This window comes from Siphateles boraxobius, unplaced genomic scaffold (genome assembly GCF_051911475.1).
Source record: "Siphateles boraxobius isolate OS27281-9 unplaced genomic scaffold, OSU_SipBor_1 17, whole genome shotgun sequence".
Taxonomy (NCBI): Eukaryota; Metazoa; Chordata; class Actinopteri; order Cypriniformes; family Leuciscidae; genus Siphateles; species Siphateles boraxobius.
In genome coordinates, this window is record NW_027508777.1 from 4,468,365 (window position 1) to 4,482,686 (window position 14,322).

Consider the following 14,322-nt stretch of genomic DNA (forward strand, 5'->3'; position numbering starts at 1 on the left):
TGTTTGTTATTGAAATCTGTTTGGGGGCTTTATTTCATGGGGACAAGATAATTTTAATTTTATTTTTACATTACTATACTGAATAGCTTAATTGTTAGCCTATGTCTACTTTATTACTGTTACAACGGTTACACAAGTCAATTGCAAAATATAAATAAAAGTATGTACACTAAATGATACAAATGTATTATTTGACCAATTTTAAAGTTTTACTACATTTTCTTCCTGAAATCCACCTTGAAATCCTACCCCCTGTTGGGATCAGGATAATCCTGTTTTTTTGGATCAAAGTTATCCAAATCCCACTGACAAGTTTTGAACAACACAAACTAAAGGTTTGATCCAGATTAAAACTAGGATTGGATTCCATGATCTAATCTGATTTCAGATTCCTTCTTTCCCTTTTGAACAACCCATTTTCAAGATTTGATCCAATCCGATAACCAAAATCCGATCAGCTTACCTTTGAACAACTGGCCCTACAAGATGATTGCAATGTATAGTCAAAATCATACGTTTACCTATTGTACATCTTTCAGAATCTGCAAGGTAATGCTCAAGAATGCAACACAATGCATTAAGAGACAGGGATAAACTTTTGAGCAAGATGATGGTGATGTTTAATTTTTTCTTACTTTGTTTTACATGCTAATATCTTTTTTAGCCTCTGAAGGGGAGGACTAAATTAATTAATTAATTTTTCAACAAAATAAGAACAATTTACACCAATTTACATCCAGTTCCATCCTTAACGGACTTCTTGAGCATCACTAAATGTTTGCAGGGTTAGAAATAGTTGTGTATATTTAGTTGCGTTTTATTTATTTTCCCAAATGCCATTTTTTCCGTTTTAATTTTTGCAAATTCCGTTCTTTCTGTTTTAATTTTTGGGAATTCAGTTTTTTTTTTACCCTTTACTGTTATTTTAGTCGTAAAAAGAGTGTACTTTTAATGTTAACAATTAATGTACACAAATAAAACAGGAATGACCTTAAATTTATTGAGGTAACAAACGTCACATTTACTTTTCAGGACAAATACTGCATGATACAAACAATGCACTCGAAGTACTTCAGGTAACAACAAAATATTAATGGTTATGAGCTTTAAATTGTCCAGTAAAATAAATTATATTAGTTTATATAAGTTTAAATAAAAGTCACACTCAGTCTCTCTCTCGCGCACTGTCGAGCGCACTCTGGGACACACTCGGTCTCTTGCATGCACTGTCCAGCGTTTTCGGACACACTCGGCAAACGGAGTCCGCTTCGCTTTATTTATTTTAAATAAATAAAAAAATAATTTTGGAGATTCTGAAAGGCGTATGTAAACTTATGACTAAAGTGTAAATGTAACAAAAATCATAAAATTATTAGACGCCAAAATGTTGCTATGGTTATCACTTTCTCATGTTGCTATGGTTACTGTCAATCATCGCAATTTCATGACTCACAGGACTAAAATTGAGCGGATTCACTCCCAAATTTAAATGCAGTTATCACTCTTTATAATTTACAGTGTGAACGTAACCACTGGTCCTCTAGAAGCACGAAAAACAAAACTATTATTTAGACTGTCAATAGCGCTCCTTTAAGCCACCACTTACTTACCGCGTTCTGGACTCTCCCTAAAACTCTCGTCATAAACACGGAAGTTGTCAACACTGCACAGTGAATCTCTCATTTATATCGAGTCTAGACTTTATGAGGGGATTTGCGAAAGGATAAAGCTTGTGCTGATTATGAACATACTTTTTAAACGAATTCTCCGCATGTTGACTCTAAAATGCCTCTGATTTGCCACTGTGTTCATGCGCTTAATATACATGTCTGTGATTGGCTAATACTCAACGCGGAAACAACACAAGTAGTTTTGTTTCGTTTTGAATAATATTGTGTCCTCCAGTGCCCGGACTCGACTGGACTCTGACATTTTTCCGAGTCTAAAATGTCCGTGTCAAGTCCGAGTACGTGACAAGTCCGAGTTCATTCAAAATGGGACTCGAGTCCGAGTTAGAGTACCCCAACTCTAGTTTTTACTGTAAAAAAAAAAAAGACTACTGCTACATCAAATAAGCTTTTGTTCGCCAATTTCTGCTCATATGTTAAATATATAGTATGGGATGTTTTGACAAAAATAATGTAGGTATATTGAATTATCAACTAAGATGTTATTATAATGTTTGTTCCAATATTCAAACTAATGAAACCTTACCTTTGAAATATGATAAAATGTATACTTTTTGCAAAGAAAGATTACACTTGAAATATTGTTAAAATTGTAATTGTAACCTTTTTTTATTGTGTTTTATTAGTGACAAACTTGGGGAGAGGATACATATTCCAAAACTTTCTGAAAATACAGTATGAGAATTAACTGCACAATTACTAGAAATGTTTACCTTGGATATTATACAATTTGCATGCATACAAAATTTGTGGAAAAAGACAAATATTTTCAAGATGTTTCCAACTCTAACTGAACCAATTCTGTAGAATATATATATACAGGGAATATATAGGCTATTTGGTCAGCAGCCATGTCACCCTGTAGCCCAAGACTGGTTACCCACTGAAGCTAAGCAGGGCTGAGCCTGGTTAGTACCTGGATGGGAGACCTTCTGAGAAAACCAGGTTGCTGCTGGAAGAGGTTCAAGTTCAAGTTCAAAGTTTTATTTGCATTTGCACAGGTACGTTACAGTACAGGTACATTGGAATTCTTGTGCGTTTCTCAGAGTCAGGTTTTAGATTTAAAAAGAATACATATATACATATACACACACACACATCCTAAGGTAGAGCAAAGAGCAACAAACCATTTTTAAAAAATGCAAAAACTGGATATAAATAACCTTCCTAAATAGATACACATTGTAATAAATAGTAATAATATTGCACGTAAAAAAGAAATACTCTGAATAGAATTAAATACTCTTACACTAATCATTACAGTGTTTAAAAACATGGAATGGGGTACTTTTTGCCCTCCTTAATGTCCTGTGCCACTAGCCTAACAGTGGCCGGAAAGAAGCTGTTAAACAGACGGGCCTTGTGGGTACTAATGCTCACAGGCCTGCGGTGTCTCAGGTTATAGCCCGAGTCCACCCATTTAAACAAAGGATAAGCTGGGTGGTGTTTGTCCTTAAGGATGCTCTGTGCTTTCCTTCTACAGCGCTGGGTGTATATAGTGTCCATGGAGGGGAGGTTAGAGCCGATGACCCTCTCTGCAGTTTTAATGACCCGTTGCAGTGATTTCCTCTCAGCCAGGGTGGTGTTACCATACCACACTGTGATACCACTGGTGAGGATACTTTCAACAAGGCTTCTGTAGACATGGGTTAAAGGTTGACATTTAAGTCCGGCCGCCTTCAGTACTCTGATAAAATACAGCCTCTGCTGGGCTCTTTTCACTGTTGCCACAGTGTTTTTAGTCCAGCTGAGGTTAGTTATGAAGTCCAAGGAACTTGTAGCTGTCAGTCCGCTCCACCTCAATCCCCTTAATGGTGAGAGGCTGTAGGAGGGGGGCTCTCCTCCTAAAATCCAGAATGAGTCCCTTTGTTTTATTGATGTTCAGAACGAGATCATTGTCCTCCCCATAGACAGTGACCTTGTGAACCATGTCCCTGTATGATGACTCATCACCCTCTCTGATGAGACCAAGGACAGTCGTATCATCTGCATACTTAATGATGATATTATTATTGTCCGAGTTGTTAACACAGTCATATGTGTACAGTGAAAAGAGTGTAGGGCTGAGGCAGCAGCCCTGTGGGGCTCCTGTGCTCACTGTAAGCTCAGCTGAGACATTCTTTCCCATCCTCACCACCTGTGGCCTGTCTGTGAGGAAATCTGTTATCCAATTACAAGTGGTCGTTGGTACTCCCAGTTCTGTCAGCTTACCGGTCAGCTTCATCGGCCGGATCGTATTAAAGGCGGAGCTGTAATCCAGAAACAATAGCCGTACATATGTGTTATGAGTGTCCAGGTGCTGCAGAATATAGTGAAGTGCCAGTGCCACCGCATCATCCACTGACCTATTCGAGCGGTAGGCAAACTGAAGAGGGTCTACTGTGTCTGGAACCACAGAATTGATATGTTGAAGGACCAGCCTCTCCATACACTTCATGGCAACCGATGTGAGCGCCACTGGTCTAAAATCATTCATTGTCATTGTGTTTGTTATTTTCGGAACCGGCACTATAATAGAGGACTTAAAAATACGTGGGACTGTTTCTTGGAGGAGAGAAGTGTTAAAAATGTCCGTATACACCTCCGCCAGCTGTTCAGCACAAACTTTAAGAACTCTTGGGGCCACACCATCGGGTCCCACAGCCTTACGGGGGTTCACCTTCCTCAGAGCTTTAAGGACCTGTGAGTGCGTCACCTGCAGTACAGTCTCCTCTGAGTTATAGGGGACTTTTAAGGGTGTGTCTCTGTTGTTTTGGTCGAATCTGGCATAGAACTTGTTAAGGTTGTCAGGTAGAGAGGGATCTTGAGTCACAGTTCTATTTGCATCTTTCCTGTAATTGGTGACTGACTGGATTCCTTGCCACATCCTTCTGGTGTTATTTTCCCTATAACAGTTCTCGAGTCTCTGGGTATATGCCCTCTTGGCGGCCCTGATGGATTTTTGGAGCTCATATCTGGCATGCTTATACTCCATAATGTCTCCTGATTTAAAGGCTGTACTCCGGTTTCTAATTTTGATACGTACATCCGCATTAAACCAGGGTTTCTGATTAGGGAGAACTCTAATAGTTCTGGAGGGGATGCAAATGGAAGTGCACCAGTCAATATAACTGATAACAGTATCTGTATATTCATGGATATTGTCTGTCGCTTCCCTAAAAATGTTCATATCTGTGGCCTCCAAACAGCCCTGCAGCTCCACCAAAGCGTTATCGGTCCACATATTCACAGTTTTAACTGTGTCTGGGTCTGCTTTAAGCCTCCTGGTGTAAATGGGCTGAAGCAGAATAGCAAGGTGATCACATTTCCCAAAATGCGGCTTGGAGACCGCAGTATAAGCACCTCTAATATTGCTGTAGCATTTATCCAAAGTGCTATTTCCCCTAGTGGGGAAGTTAACAAACTGATGAAATCTGGGAATAGTTTTTCGGAGGTCACAATGATTAAAATCTCCTAAGATTACCATAGCAGCATCTGGATATGCGTTCTCGTGCCTGCTGATCATATCGTGCAGTTCTTTAAGTGCGTTATACTCGTTAGCCGCAGGAGGAATGTACACTGTGCTTAGTATAACGCACTGTAATTCTCTAGGCAAATAAAATGGCCTACATTTCACAGTAATATACTCCACATTTTCAGAACATGACTGTGATATTACCGTATTATCGGTGCTCCAAGATCTTTTGACGAGGATAACCGTTCCACCCCCGCGAGTTTTACCGCATTTCATTGCACTGCGGTCGGCTCTGTAAACAGTGTAGCCTGCCGGTGTTATGGCTTCATCGGGGGTCCTCTGTCCAAGCCACGTTTCACAGAAACATAAAACGGAACAATCCTGAATGTACCTCTGTGTAGCCATCCGACTAAAAAGATCATCCATCTTGTTTACAAGGGACTGGACATTGGCGAAGAGTATAATCGGAAGAGTTAGCCGGCTTTTGCTAACCAATCGGCGGAGTCTTCGTCCCCCTCCTCCTCGCCTACCACGCTTCCGTGTCGGCCTCCCGGTGCCAGAAAGTCCCCCGGTTGTGGCCTGGCCTGTCGTCACTCCAGCATGGAGATGTAGCTCCGGGAAGGAGTTGAGAACTTTTGTTTCAAAATGACCTTTATAACTCAGTTCTCCTAGTTGTAGCAGAGTCACTCGATCATACTTAACATGGGCTCTAACGTACCTCACATGAAAGGACAGTAACGACACTATTAATAAAAAATTCAAATAAAACCCGACTCGGATAGCTACGCTATGTCGCACACAAGGGAGCGCCATGATAGTGTCTAGAGGTGTTAGAGAGGCCAGCAGGGGGCGCTAACCCTGTGGTCTGTGTGGGTCCTAACGCCCCAGTAGGGTAATGGGGACACTATACTGTCAAAGAGCACCGTCCTTCGGATGAGACTTTAAACCGAGGCCCTGACTCTCTCTGGTCACAAAAAATCCCAGGATGTCTTTCGAAAGAGTAGGGGTGTAACCCCGGCATCCTGGCCAAATTTGCCCAGTGGCCTCTGTCCATCATGGCCTCCTAATCATCCCCATATATATATATACCAATTGGCTTCATCACTCTGTCTCCTCTCCACCAGTAAGCTGGTGTGTGGTGAGCGTTCTGGCGCAATACGGCTGCTGTCGCATCATCCAGGTGGATGCTGCACACTGGTGGTGGTTGAGGAGATTCCCCCTTCTATGTAAAGCGCTTTGAGTGCCGAGAAAAGCGCTATATAAATGTAATGAATTATTATATATATATATATATATATAATTTATTTATTTAAAAAAAATTGTCCTCACATTCTTTCGTACCCAGTTACACACCTGTAGTGAAAGGCTCATTATGCAGCTCATTATGCAGGCCATTGTCTTCTCAGGTGTGAATCAGTGCATTATTCATGATTCACACCCCCACGCATATTGCCTTTTCAAACAAAAAGTGTCTTACAAAATTTAAATCAATGTATTGTTTTGTGTAAATGATTAGGCAGGATGATTTTCAGATCATTTTGAAGCAAAAACTCTAGGCGAAAACATCCATTAGTCAAAAGTCTTGTGGACACATATTTAGTATGTGTTTTGTGGCTTTATTTCAAAAACTTTAAGTTTTAGTTTTTTCAATAATCATGAATAAACAATATTCTCTCAAAAATACAAACATGTACATACATGTTGCTCACATATTATGGTAGCCCTTTTTGTGCTAAATAGTGTAATGACAACTTTGCCATTAATATGTTTATAAGCAACTGAAAAAGCACAAATGTCAGGGCATGTCAAAACATCTCAAGGACCCCAAAAACACCTTAGACCCCAGAGGGTTAAGTTGGGGACACTGGACACACCAAACCGACAAAAGTACTAGCACTGATGAAAGCCGACAGTGGCGTTGCCCCGCATTGCCTGTGTCGGGGCTAAATACTTGCGCTTGAACACACCTCACAGACTACATTGACGGCCAACTAGCATGTACGCTTTGCTCCTGCATGAGAGGACATAACTCTCCCATACCAGCAGGTGGCAGTCTTTATTCTGCATTTAAAAAGGGAACCTGGAAGGGCTAGAACTGTGTATAAGAGATGTGCAGACACTTCACCCATATCTGCTGTTAAAAATAAATCATCCACATGCTAAATACCCGAACTATGAAATTCTGTAATTTAGATATCCGCACCGACAGTCACATTACAATTATTCTTATTCTTAGTGTTAAGCGCTATGATGTGGTATTACACTGAAGTAGGCTGTTTTAAATGAGCATTTATTTAAAGTAAAAGTTATTTGCCAAAATTACATTTACCTAATAGCCTAAACACAGGCTTTACTCCTTTCTAACTTAAAATTTTACCGGTTCTGTCACTGCAACTTCCCGAACACACACAAAAATTAAATGCGTTCAGCTTCAGCCCAAGCAAAGGCTGGATATAAGCATTATTAGTTTGTCATATATACATACATCGCTGCACAGCCGTTCCATATCTCATACCTAGCTAGGGCTGCGACAACTAATCGATAAAATCGATAATGAAAATCAACAACTGTCATCCGCCACCCACCCACATTTAATACATTGAAATTAATAATTTGATACAATGGACTTGTGTACAGACATGTTTTTACATTGTACTTGTATTTTGAAAATACCTGCATGTAATTACAGCTGTAATTCATTTATGTAATTACATTTGTAATTACACAGTTGACACCTTTACACCTTAACCTACCCTTAAACCGACCCATACCACCACACCTGACCCGAACCTTACCAGTATCACATCTCAATAGCAGCAAAAGTCTTTTACAATACAACCTGAACACAATAAGTACATTGTATCTTATTCAGTTATGTCTGCTAAGTTGTCATCGGCATTGTCAGCCTTTTATTATTAAAATTATGTACTTTTCAAATGAGATGAAATCTAAAGAATGGCAAGTGCCTTTAGTGTGTTCCCTCTTTACTCTTTTCGCCAGTTCCGTTTTTTTCTTCTGCACTCATTGGCATAAGTTTGTTTTAAAAAGTAGATGGGACAGGAGTGAGGGGTTGCTAATCCAATGCTGTATCAGATATATACAATAACAATTGCAGAAAAAAATAACATTACAATGTCCAAAAATCTATTTCAATAGCAGGCCTACATTGAGTTTAATTAATGTTTAAAGGGGTCATATGATGCGATTACTTGTTTTCCTTTTTCTTTTGTTTGTTATGTAGCTGTTTGTGCATGTATAAGATCTGCAGAGTTACAAAGCTCAAACCTTTCAAACCTAAAGAGATATTTTTTGTAAAAGTTAAGGCTCAGCCACGCCTTCTTAAAACGCTTTGTTCAAACATGCCCCCACAAATCTTCGTCAGTATGTGGGGGCAGAATTTCATAACGCCGGCCAATGTATACGCAAAGAAAGGAGTAACTTTTATTCTCGCTGTATTATTGTTGCTGCCGCCGCCACCATTTCGTGGAGACGCTGTTTTTCGTTGCAAAAGCCAAAATACTTTCTTTGGCCTTCCACAAGAGGATACAATTAGAACACGGTGGTTAAGCTTAATTAACAACTCTGTTCCAGAACAGTACAACCAAAAAATTCGACTGTGCTGCGCATTTTTCGGAGGACTGTTTCCAGAATCTGGGAGAGTAACAAGGTCGTCTGTGCACAAAGGCTGATTCTAAAAAGTGGGGCTTTGCAAGTACAGTCTGGCGCTTCTGACTCGAAGACGTTTTGTGATTTGTATGTGAATCGTTTGTGAAAAGTATGTTTTCATATTTTAAGAATTTGCTACTGACTATTCAAACGCGAGTTTTGAGCAGTATAGAGTAGCGCTTGTTTGTCAGTTCTACGATCACAAATGCAGACATGGTTTAATTTTTACATAGTGTTCTCACCCCCATAATTTGATGCATAAAAAGACAGTACAAGTAAATATAATCAGTAATTATGTCCACAATGAAATAAAACCTTACCAATCTGATAAATCCTGGTCTAGTCGCGCTGGCAAAGTTGATCGATCAGCTTGGATCATCATCTGCATTTTCCGGATCAGATTTGGGCTCGCATTGATTAGGTGGTAGTACCGACATTATAACCCGTCATTATTGCTTTGGGAGCTGATGTTCCACATGGTAAGGGACATGACATTTCCGTCACACGCTTAAGGTATTTCGGGCCAATCACAATGCCCTGGAGCGCTGGCCAATCAGAGCACAACGCGCTTTTCAGAACTATGAGCTTTGTAAAAATCGACATGTTTCAGAAAGTCGGGGCATAGAGGAGCAACAATAATGTACGGCATGTGTAAAATAATGACTTTTTTCAACCTAAAACTGCATAAACACATTGCATTAAACCAAATACACAAAATAATGTTCTTTTTAGAACATTCATATGACCCCTTTAACCTGATAGTTTCATGTCAGTGAATAAATGTATAATTTGATATTAATGCTCGTGTGCAGTAACTGTCACGGATCCACCATTATCAGCACCAGACATCCTCACTCCACCCACTCGTTCACTTTCCCCTGAATACTGATTATCTGCACCTGCCTTCACCACCTGTTGCCACTCAGCTTCCCTATCACTAGCACTATTTATGCACAGCAGCTTCGTCAGTTCTCTGTCCGGTCTCGTTCGCTGTTACACCGACTTACCCGAGTCTCTACCGCTACTCCTGAATCGTTTACAAACCAGCTAGTCTAGTTAACTCCATCATCCGGTCTCCATACAGTCTCCTTGGGTCCTCGTCTTATCTGATCCTCCTTCCAGTCTGGTCTTCACCTTTACTCTCTTCGGTTCTCCTCGTATGCCTGCATTCAGATAAGAGATTCGTTCAGACTTCCTTCAGTTCTCATCCTGTCAACAACGTTCATCTATCAACTGCTATTATCTTTCCTGTGCTCATAATAAACCTTGGTATTATAAAATCTGTCTGTGTCCTGCCATTCCATGACAGTAACAATCTGGTGCTAGAATTTTTGTTAAGCGTGTCTGAGGTTCTGGGTTCAATCCACCCTCGTATAGTAATATATATATATATATATATATATTCTTTTCTTATTAAAACTAAAGATGTTCATCAGTGATTTTATGTTAAGAGCAGAGACATGTTTGTGTGCATTTTGTTTTTTGATATCACCGCAACGAATCGAGAGTCTCCGCAAAGGCGTTAAGCTATAGATTGAAGCACTCATCTATATGAAGACTGTGCATGAGCCCCAAGAGAGCACAGTTTCCTTCCGCCACTGATAACAGGGGCAACCAATGCTTAGCATGATTTCAAACACATTCCAGCGCCAGATCATCTCTCATTAACAAACAAACAAAATTTATATTTTGCTAATCAACTGGAGATATTTAATTTGCATTTGGTAGGCTACATCAGTGCCGTGAGATGTTTCAAAAAGTGGTAGGGACAATGTCGAGCCTGGAAAAAAGTGGTGGGGACATGTCCCACCCGTAAATTACGTCTATGCATGTGTGGATTTGCTAAGCTGAACAGCCAACTGAAGTGATCTATCTCTTACGGACGAGCTCCGCCACTGATTCGACAAAAAGAATTGGCCAACAAACAGCTGACGGCGTCCAACTAGAGCCAACCGTGTGGAACAAACACACTGAAAAAACTAAGCTGACCAATGCTCAAAACTAGCCCAGCATTGCCCGATGGTTGGCCATCGGCTTGGTGTGTCCCAGGCATTAATATATGTCTTATTCATGCAGGAGATGATATCCTTAGGTAAGAAGCCTGATAACCCCAGAGACCTGATGCCTGAAGGAGAAATCATGTTGACCTTCAATATTATGTATCCCATTCTGTTTCAGCGGGTATGTATGTAACATATAAACACACATATAAGTTTAATTTGATTTAACAATATAAATGAGTCTCAGTAAGCTTCTCCAATAAATGAATGTTTATTTTTTGTGCCAGTTTAAGTATGTGAGGGCATATCAGACTCTGCATGTGTTGGGCTCTCAGAGGCTGAGTGATCTTAGAGATGCGATTTGCTGCGTCAGTGACCTGCAGGTGTTTGGAGAGTTCAGCAACACTCCAGACATGGTACCACAGTTCATCAGCAAGGTTAGAAACAAACACACAGGATGTCATAAAAACACTCAATATAAACCACATTTTTGAGCAACATTGGGAAAGATAGCAAGCATACAGCTAAAAAGTGAATGTTTGTTTATTTTTCTTAGGATCATTACAAGTCTGCTTTCTTTTTCTTCAATGGAACATTCTTCAATGACACACGGTTCCCAGAATGTCAAGACATCAGCATGTAAGAACTAATGTGTAGGTTAATAATATATTAAATACTAATGTTTAAATTCTATATTAATATATAATATAGCATTTAGAGATTTTTATTCTGATATTGCACTAAATCCAAGAGTCTTGTGCATTTTCAAAGCGTCACATTTGTACACTAACCATTGATTGGTGAATAAGTAAAACATTTAAATTTTGTCAAATATTCACCTTAATGTTTTTAAAATCACTCATTTACATGTGCAGTGTATTCAGAAAGTATTTCTGAAAGTGTCAGATTTTTATTTTTCCCCACTTTTTGTTATGTTACAGCCTTCTGCTGAAATACTTTATTTTCAGATCAATCAACATTCCATCAATTAGTATAGTAAAGTATAGTTAAGCAAATTTATTAAAAAGGCAAAACTGAAAAATCACATTGACGGACACATTCAGACCCTTTGTTATGATGCTCTGTTGGATCCCATTTCTCTGGATCTTTGGACATTTGAGAACTTTTTTACACTTTGATTTAGTCTACCTGAGGCTAATTAAATTGACTTGACATGTCTACCCTAGTGAAAAATAAATCTACAAAAATGTATTTAAAATACATTTTGTGCGAAGTATAATACAAATACATTAACATATTTATGTACTTAATGTAAATATCACGCAATTGTACTTTTAGCATACTAAATTGGTATGCTTAAAGTCTGCTAAATTAAAACAACAAAGTTTGTACTTTATGCACTTTAGCTATCCGGAAATAGTGCTGAGGTCCAACTGAAGCTATACTTAAGTATATTCGATTGTGCTAAAGTGGAACTATTGCAAGTATACTTGAGGTACACTTTAAATATCTTGAATAAAAGAATGATATTATACAGCGCTCATACTATTCTTACTAATAGTGATATTGAAACACATTTTAGGATTAATATTAAGAAATGTGCATTGTGCAATCAAAGTAGTACTCCAAAAATGTCTACTTATATCAGTAAAGCCTGGTTCACACGGGACGATTTGAAAATTGTCGGCCGATTTTCCAAACCTGAGAGACCCCACACACGGCGATAAAAAATCACGGGTCTAACAGTTTTGGTCTTTTAACACACGGCAAAATCAACATATCACACACAAACCGATTTGACTCCTGAGCATTCCCAGGTCAGACGGAAAATCTCGCAAAATCCCTCGAGATCAAACGTGACTTCAGAGTAAACAATAATGGCGGACGAAGAGGATGCAGTGGCGATAGTTTGTAGTTTGTTTTTAACCGAATCCATCTCCGACGTCCACCGGACTTTCTGGTGCGCCATGCCGCCGGCTGTTTTGATTTTGTTTCCCGGTGCTTCCTATGCGCTTCGTCACCTCCCTTTCTGATTGGCTACACGCCACAGTCCACAGGCTGCGTGCTCGTTTGTCCCCGGGGGAAACCGCACACGAGGAGAAATCGGGCCAAAGTAATCCAACATGTTGTATATCCCCGATTTGAGATCGGAGCGGTCCCGACGTCCTTCCGAGCAGACGAGAGCAGTCTTAACACACCACACACGCCAGGAATATCTGATCAGATTATTTTACGATAATCGGAGCATCCTTAAGATTGTCGGAAGGGGTAAATCGGGGCTAAAATCGGCCTAATTATCCTTCATTGTGAACCAGGCTTAAGTCTCAAGCGATATGTCAGTATATGTTAATGGATTTGAGAAACACAGAATAAAATGCTATATAACAGAAAAAGCGCAAAGTATATTTCACTTAAATTATTAAGACTATAACAAAACGAAAGAAAAAAAACTGTGCGACAAGTAGTACGTTGTATGTTGAGTTTCAATTCTTTTTTGTGACACCCTCCAAAAACAGATTCTTCAAAAGGAAACTGAAACGGCAGAAACCGCATCCTGTTTGTTTTCTTTATTTTACAAAAGGAAAATGTTTTTATTGCAAGTATACACAGATAAAAGTATGATCAGTGATGGCTTTGGTTTTAGTCACATTTTAGCCTTTCATAGTTTGTCTAGCTTTAGTTGACAAAGTCTTTGCATTTTTGTCAACTTTTAGTCATTACTTTGTCAAACTGCAGTTACCAACATTCATTTTGTTGGTCAGCATTTCATATGTAGACTTTAGACAAAAATAGTCGTCATATATTTCTCTTTAGACCAATTCAATTAAGCTTATGACAAATTTGAATCAAGGCAATAGGCTGTATTTACATTGCACTCTTAGCAGTAGTACTCGTGCAATTCTACATATCCCTTTTCCTTAGTTCAGTGATTCTCAAACGTTTTAGAGTGGCGTACCTAACATCCTTCTGCGTACCCCCCTCAATATTTGTCCCTTTAAATCGATTTTTCCAGTCCATTTTTTACCTTTTATAAATAACTTTTTATAAAATAAACAATGCTTTAAATAAAAAATGTTCAATAGAGAAATATGTAGGGCTGGGCGATAAATCGATTTTATCGATTAACTCGAATGTGTAGTTTACGCCGATTTTTTTGAATGAAAATCGGTTTTCTCTTTAACAACCGCTGACGCTCCCATCTGGGCTCCCGTAGTTCCGACCGGGCTCAGCGCTTGCCATGATAGAGATACACAAACAACATGGCAAATGAGCAAGACCGCGGCAGCAGAAGCACACCCGCCAAAACATTTAGGCTCCAAGCTGAATCTGCAGGGCTGCCAACTCTCACGAGTTCACTGTGAGAGACGCAATTCTGTCACTTTTTACACGCTCTCACGCCACATATCCATTTTCTCACAGCACACATCCATTTTCTCATGCAGAGACAAATCGCGAAGCAAAGAGGACACTGACACCCGACAGACAAGACCGAGCAGGTTACTATCGATATGAAACAGATTCTCAGCTCTCAGATTCTGTCAATTTTATTACA

The 14,322-nt window shown here is 39.4% G+C and overlaps 1 protein-coding gene and 1 long non-coding RNA gene across 3 annotated transcripts in view; one reads left to right on the forward strand and one right to left on the reverse strand.

Annotated features, from left to right (window-relative positions):
- snapc3 (small nuclear RNA activating complex, polypeptide 3) overlaps positions 1–14,322 on the forward strand; it is a 172,673-nt gene that overhangs the window by 109,942 nt on the left and 48,409 nt on the right. For both annotated transcript variants that reach the window (XM_077232365.1, XM_077232366.1), the window contains exons 4-6: positions 10,885–10,989; positions 11,096–11,245; positions 11,365–11,447. In XM_077232365.1, the coding sequence (XP_077088480.1) occupies positions 10,885–10,989; positions 11,096–11,245; positions 11,365–11,447 (338 nt within the window). The remainder of the gene's footprint in view (positions 1–10,884; positions 10,990–11,095; positions 11,246–11,364; positions 11,448–14,322) is intronic.
- Positions 8,361–14,322, reverse strand: part of LOC143740275 (uncharacterized) — a 231,033-nt gene continuing 225,071 nt past the window's right edge. Inside the window, exon 2 of the long non-coding RNA XR_013204821.1 lies at positions 8,361–8,427. This is a non-coding gene — a long non-coding RNA (uncharacterized LOC143740275). The remainder of the gene's footprint in view (positions 8,428–14,322) is intronic.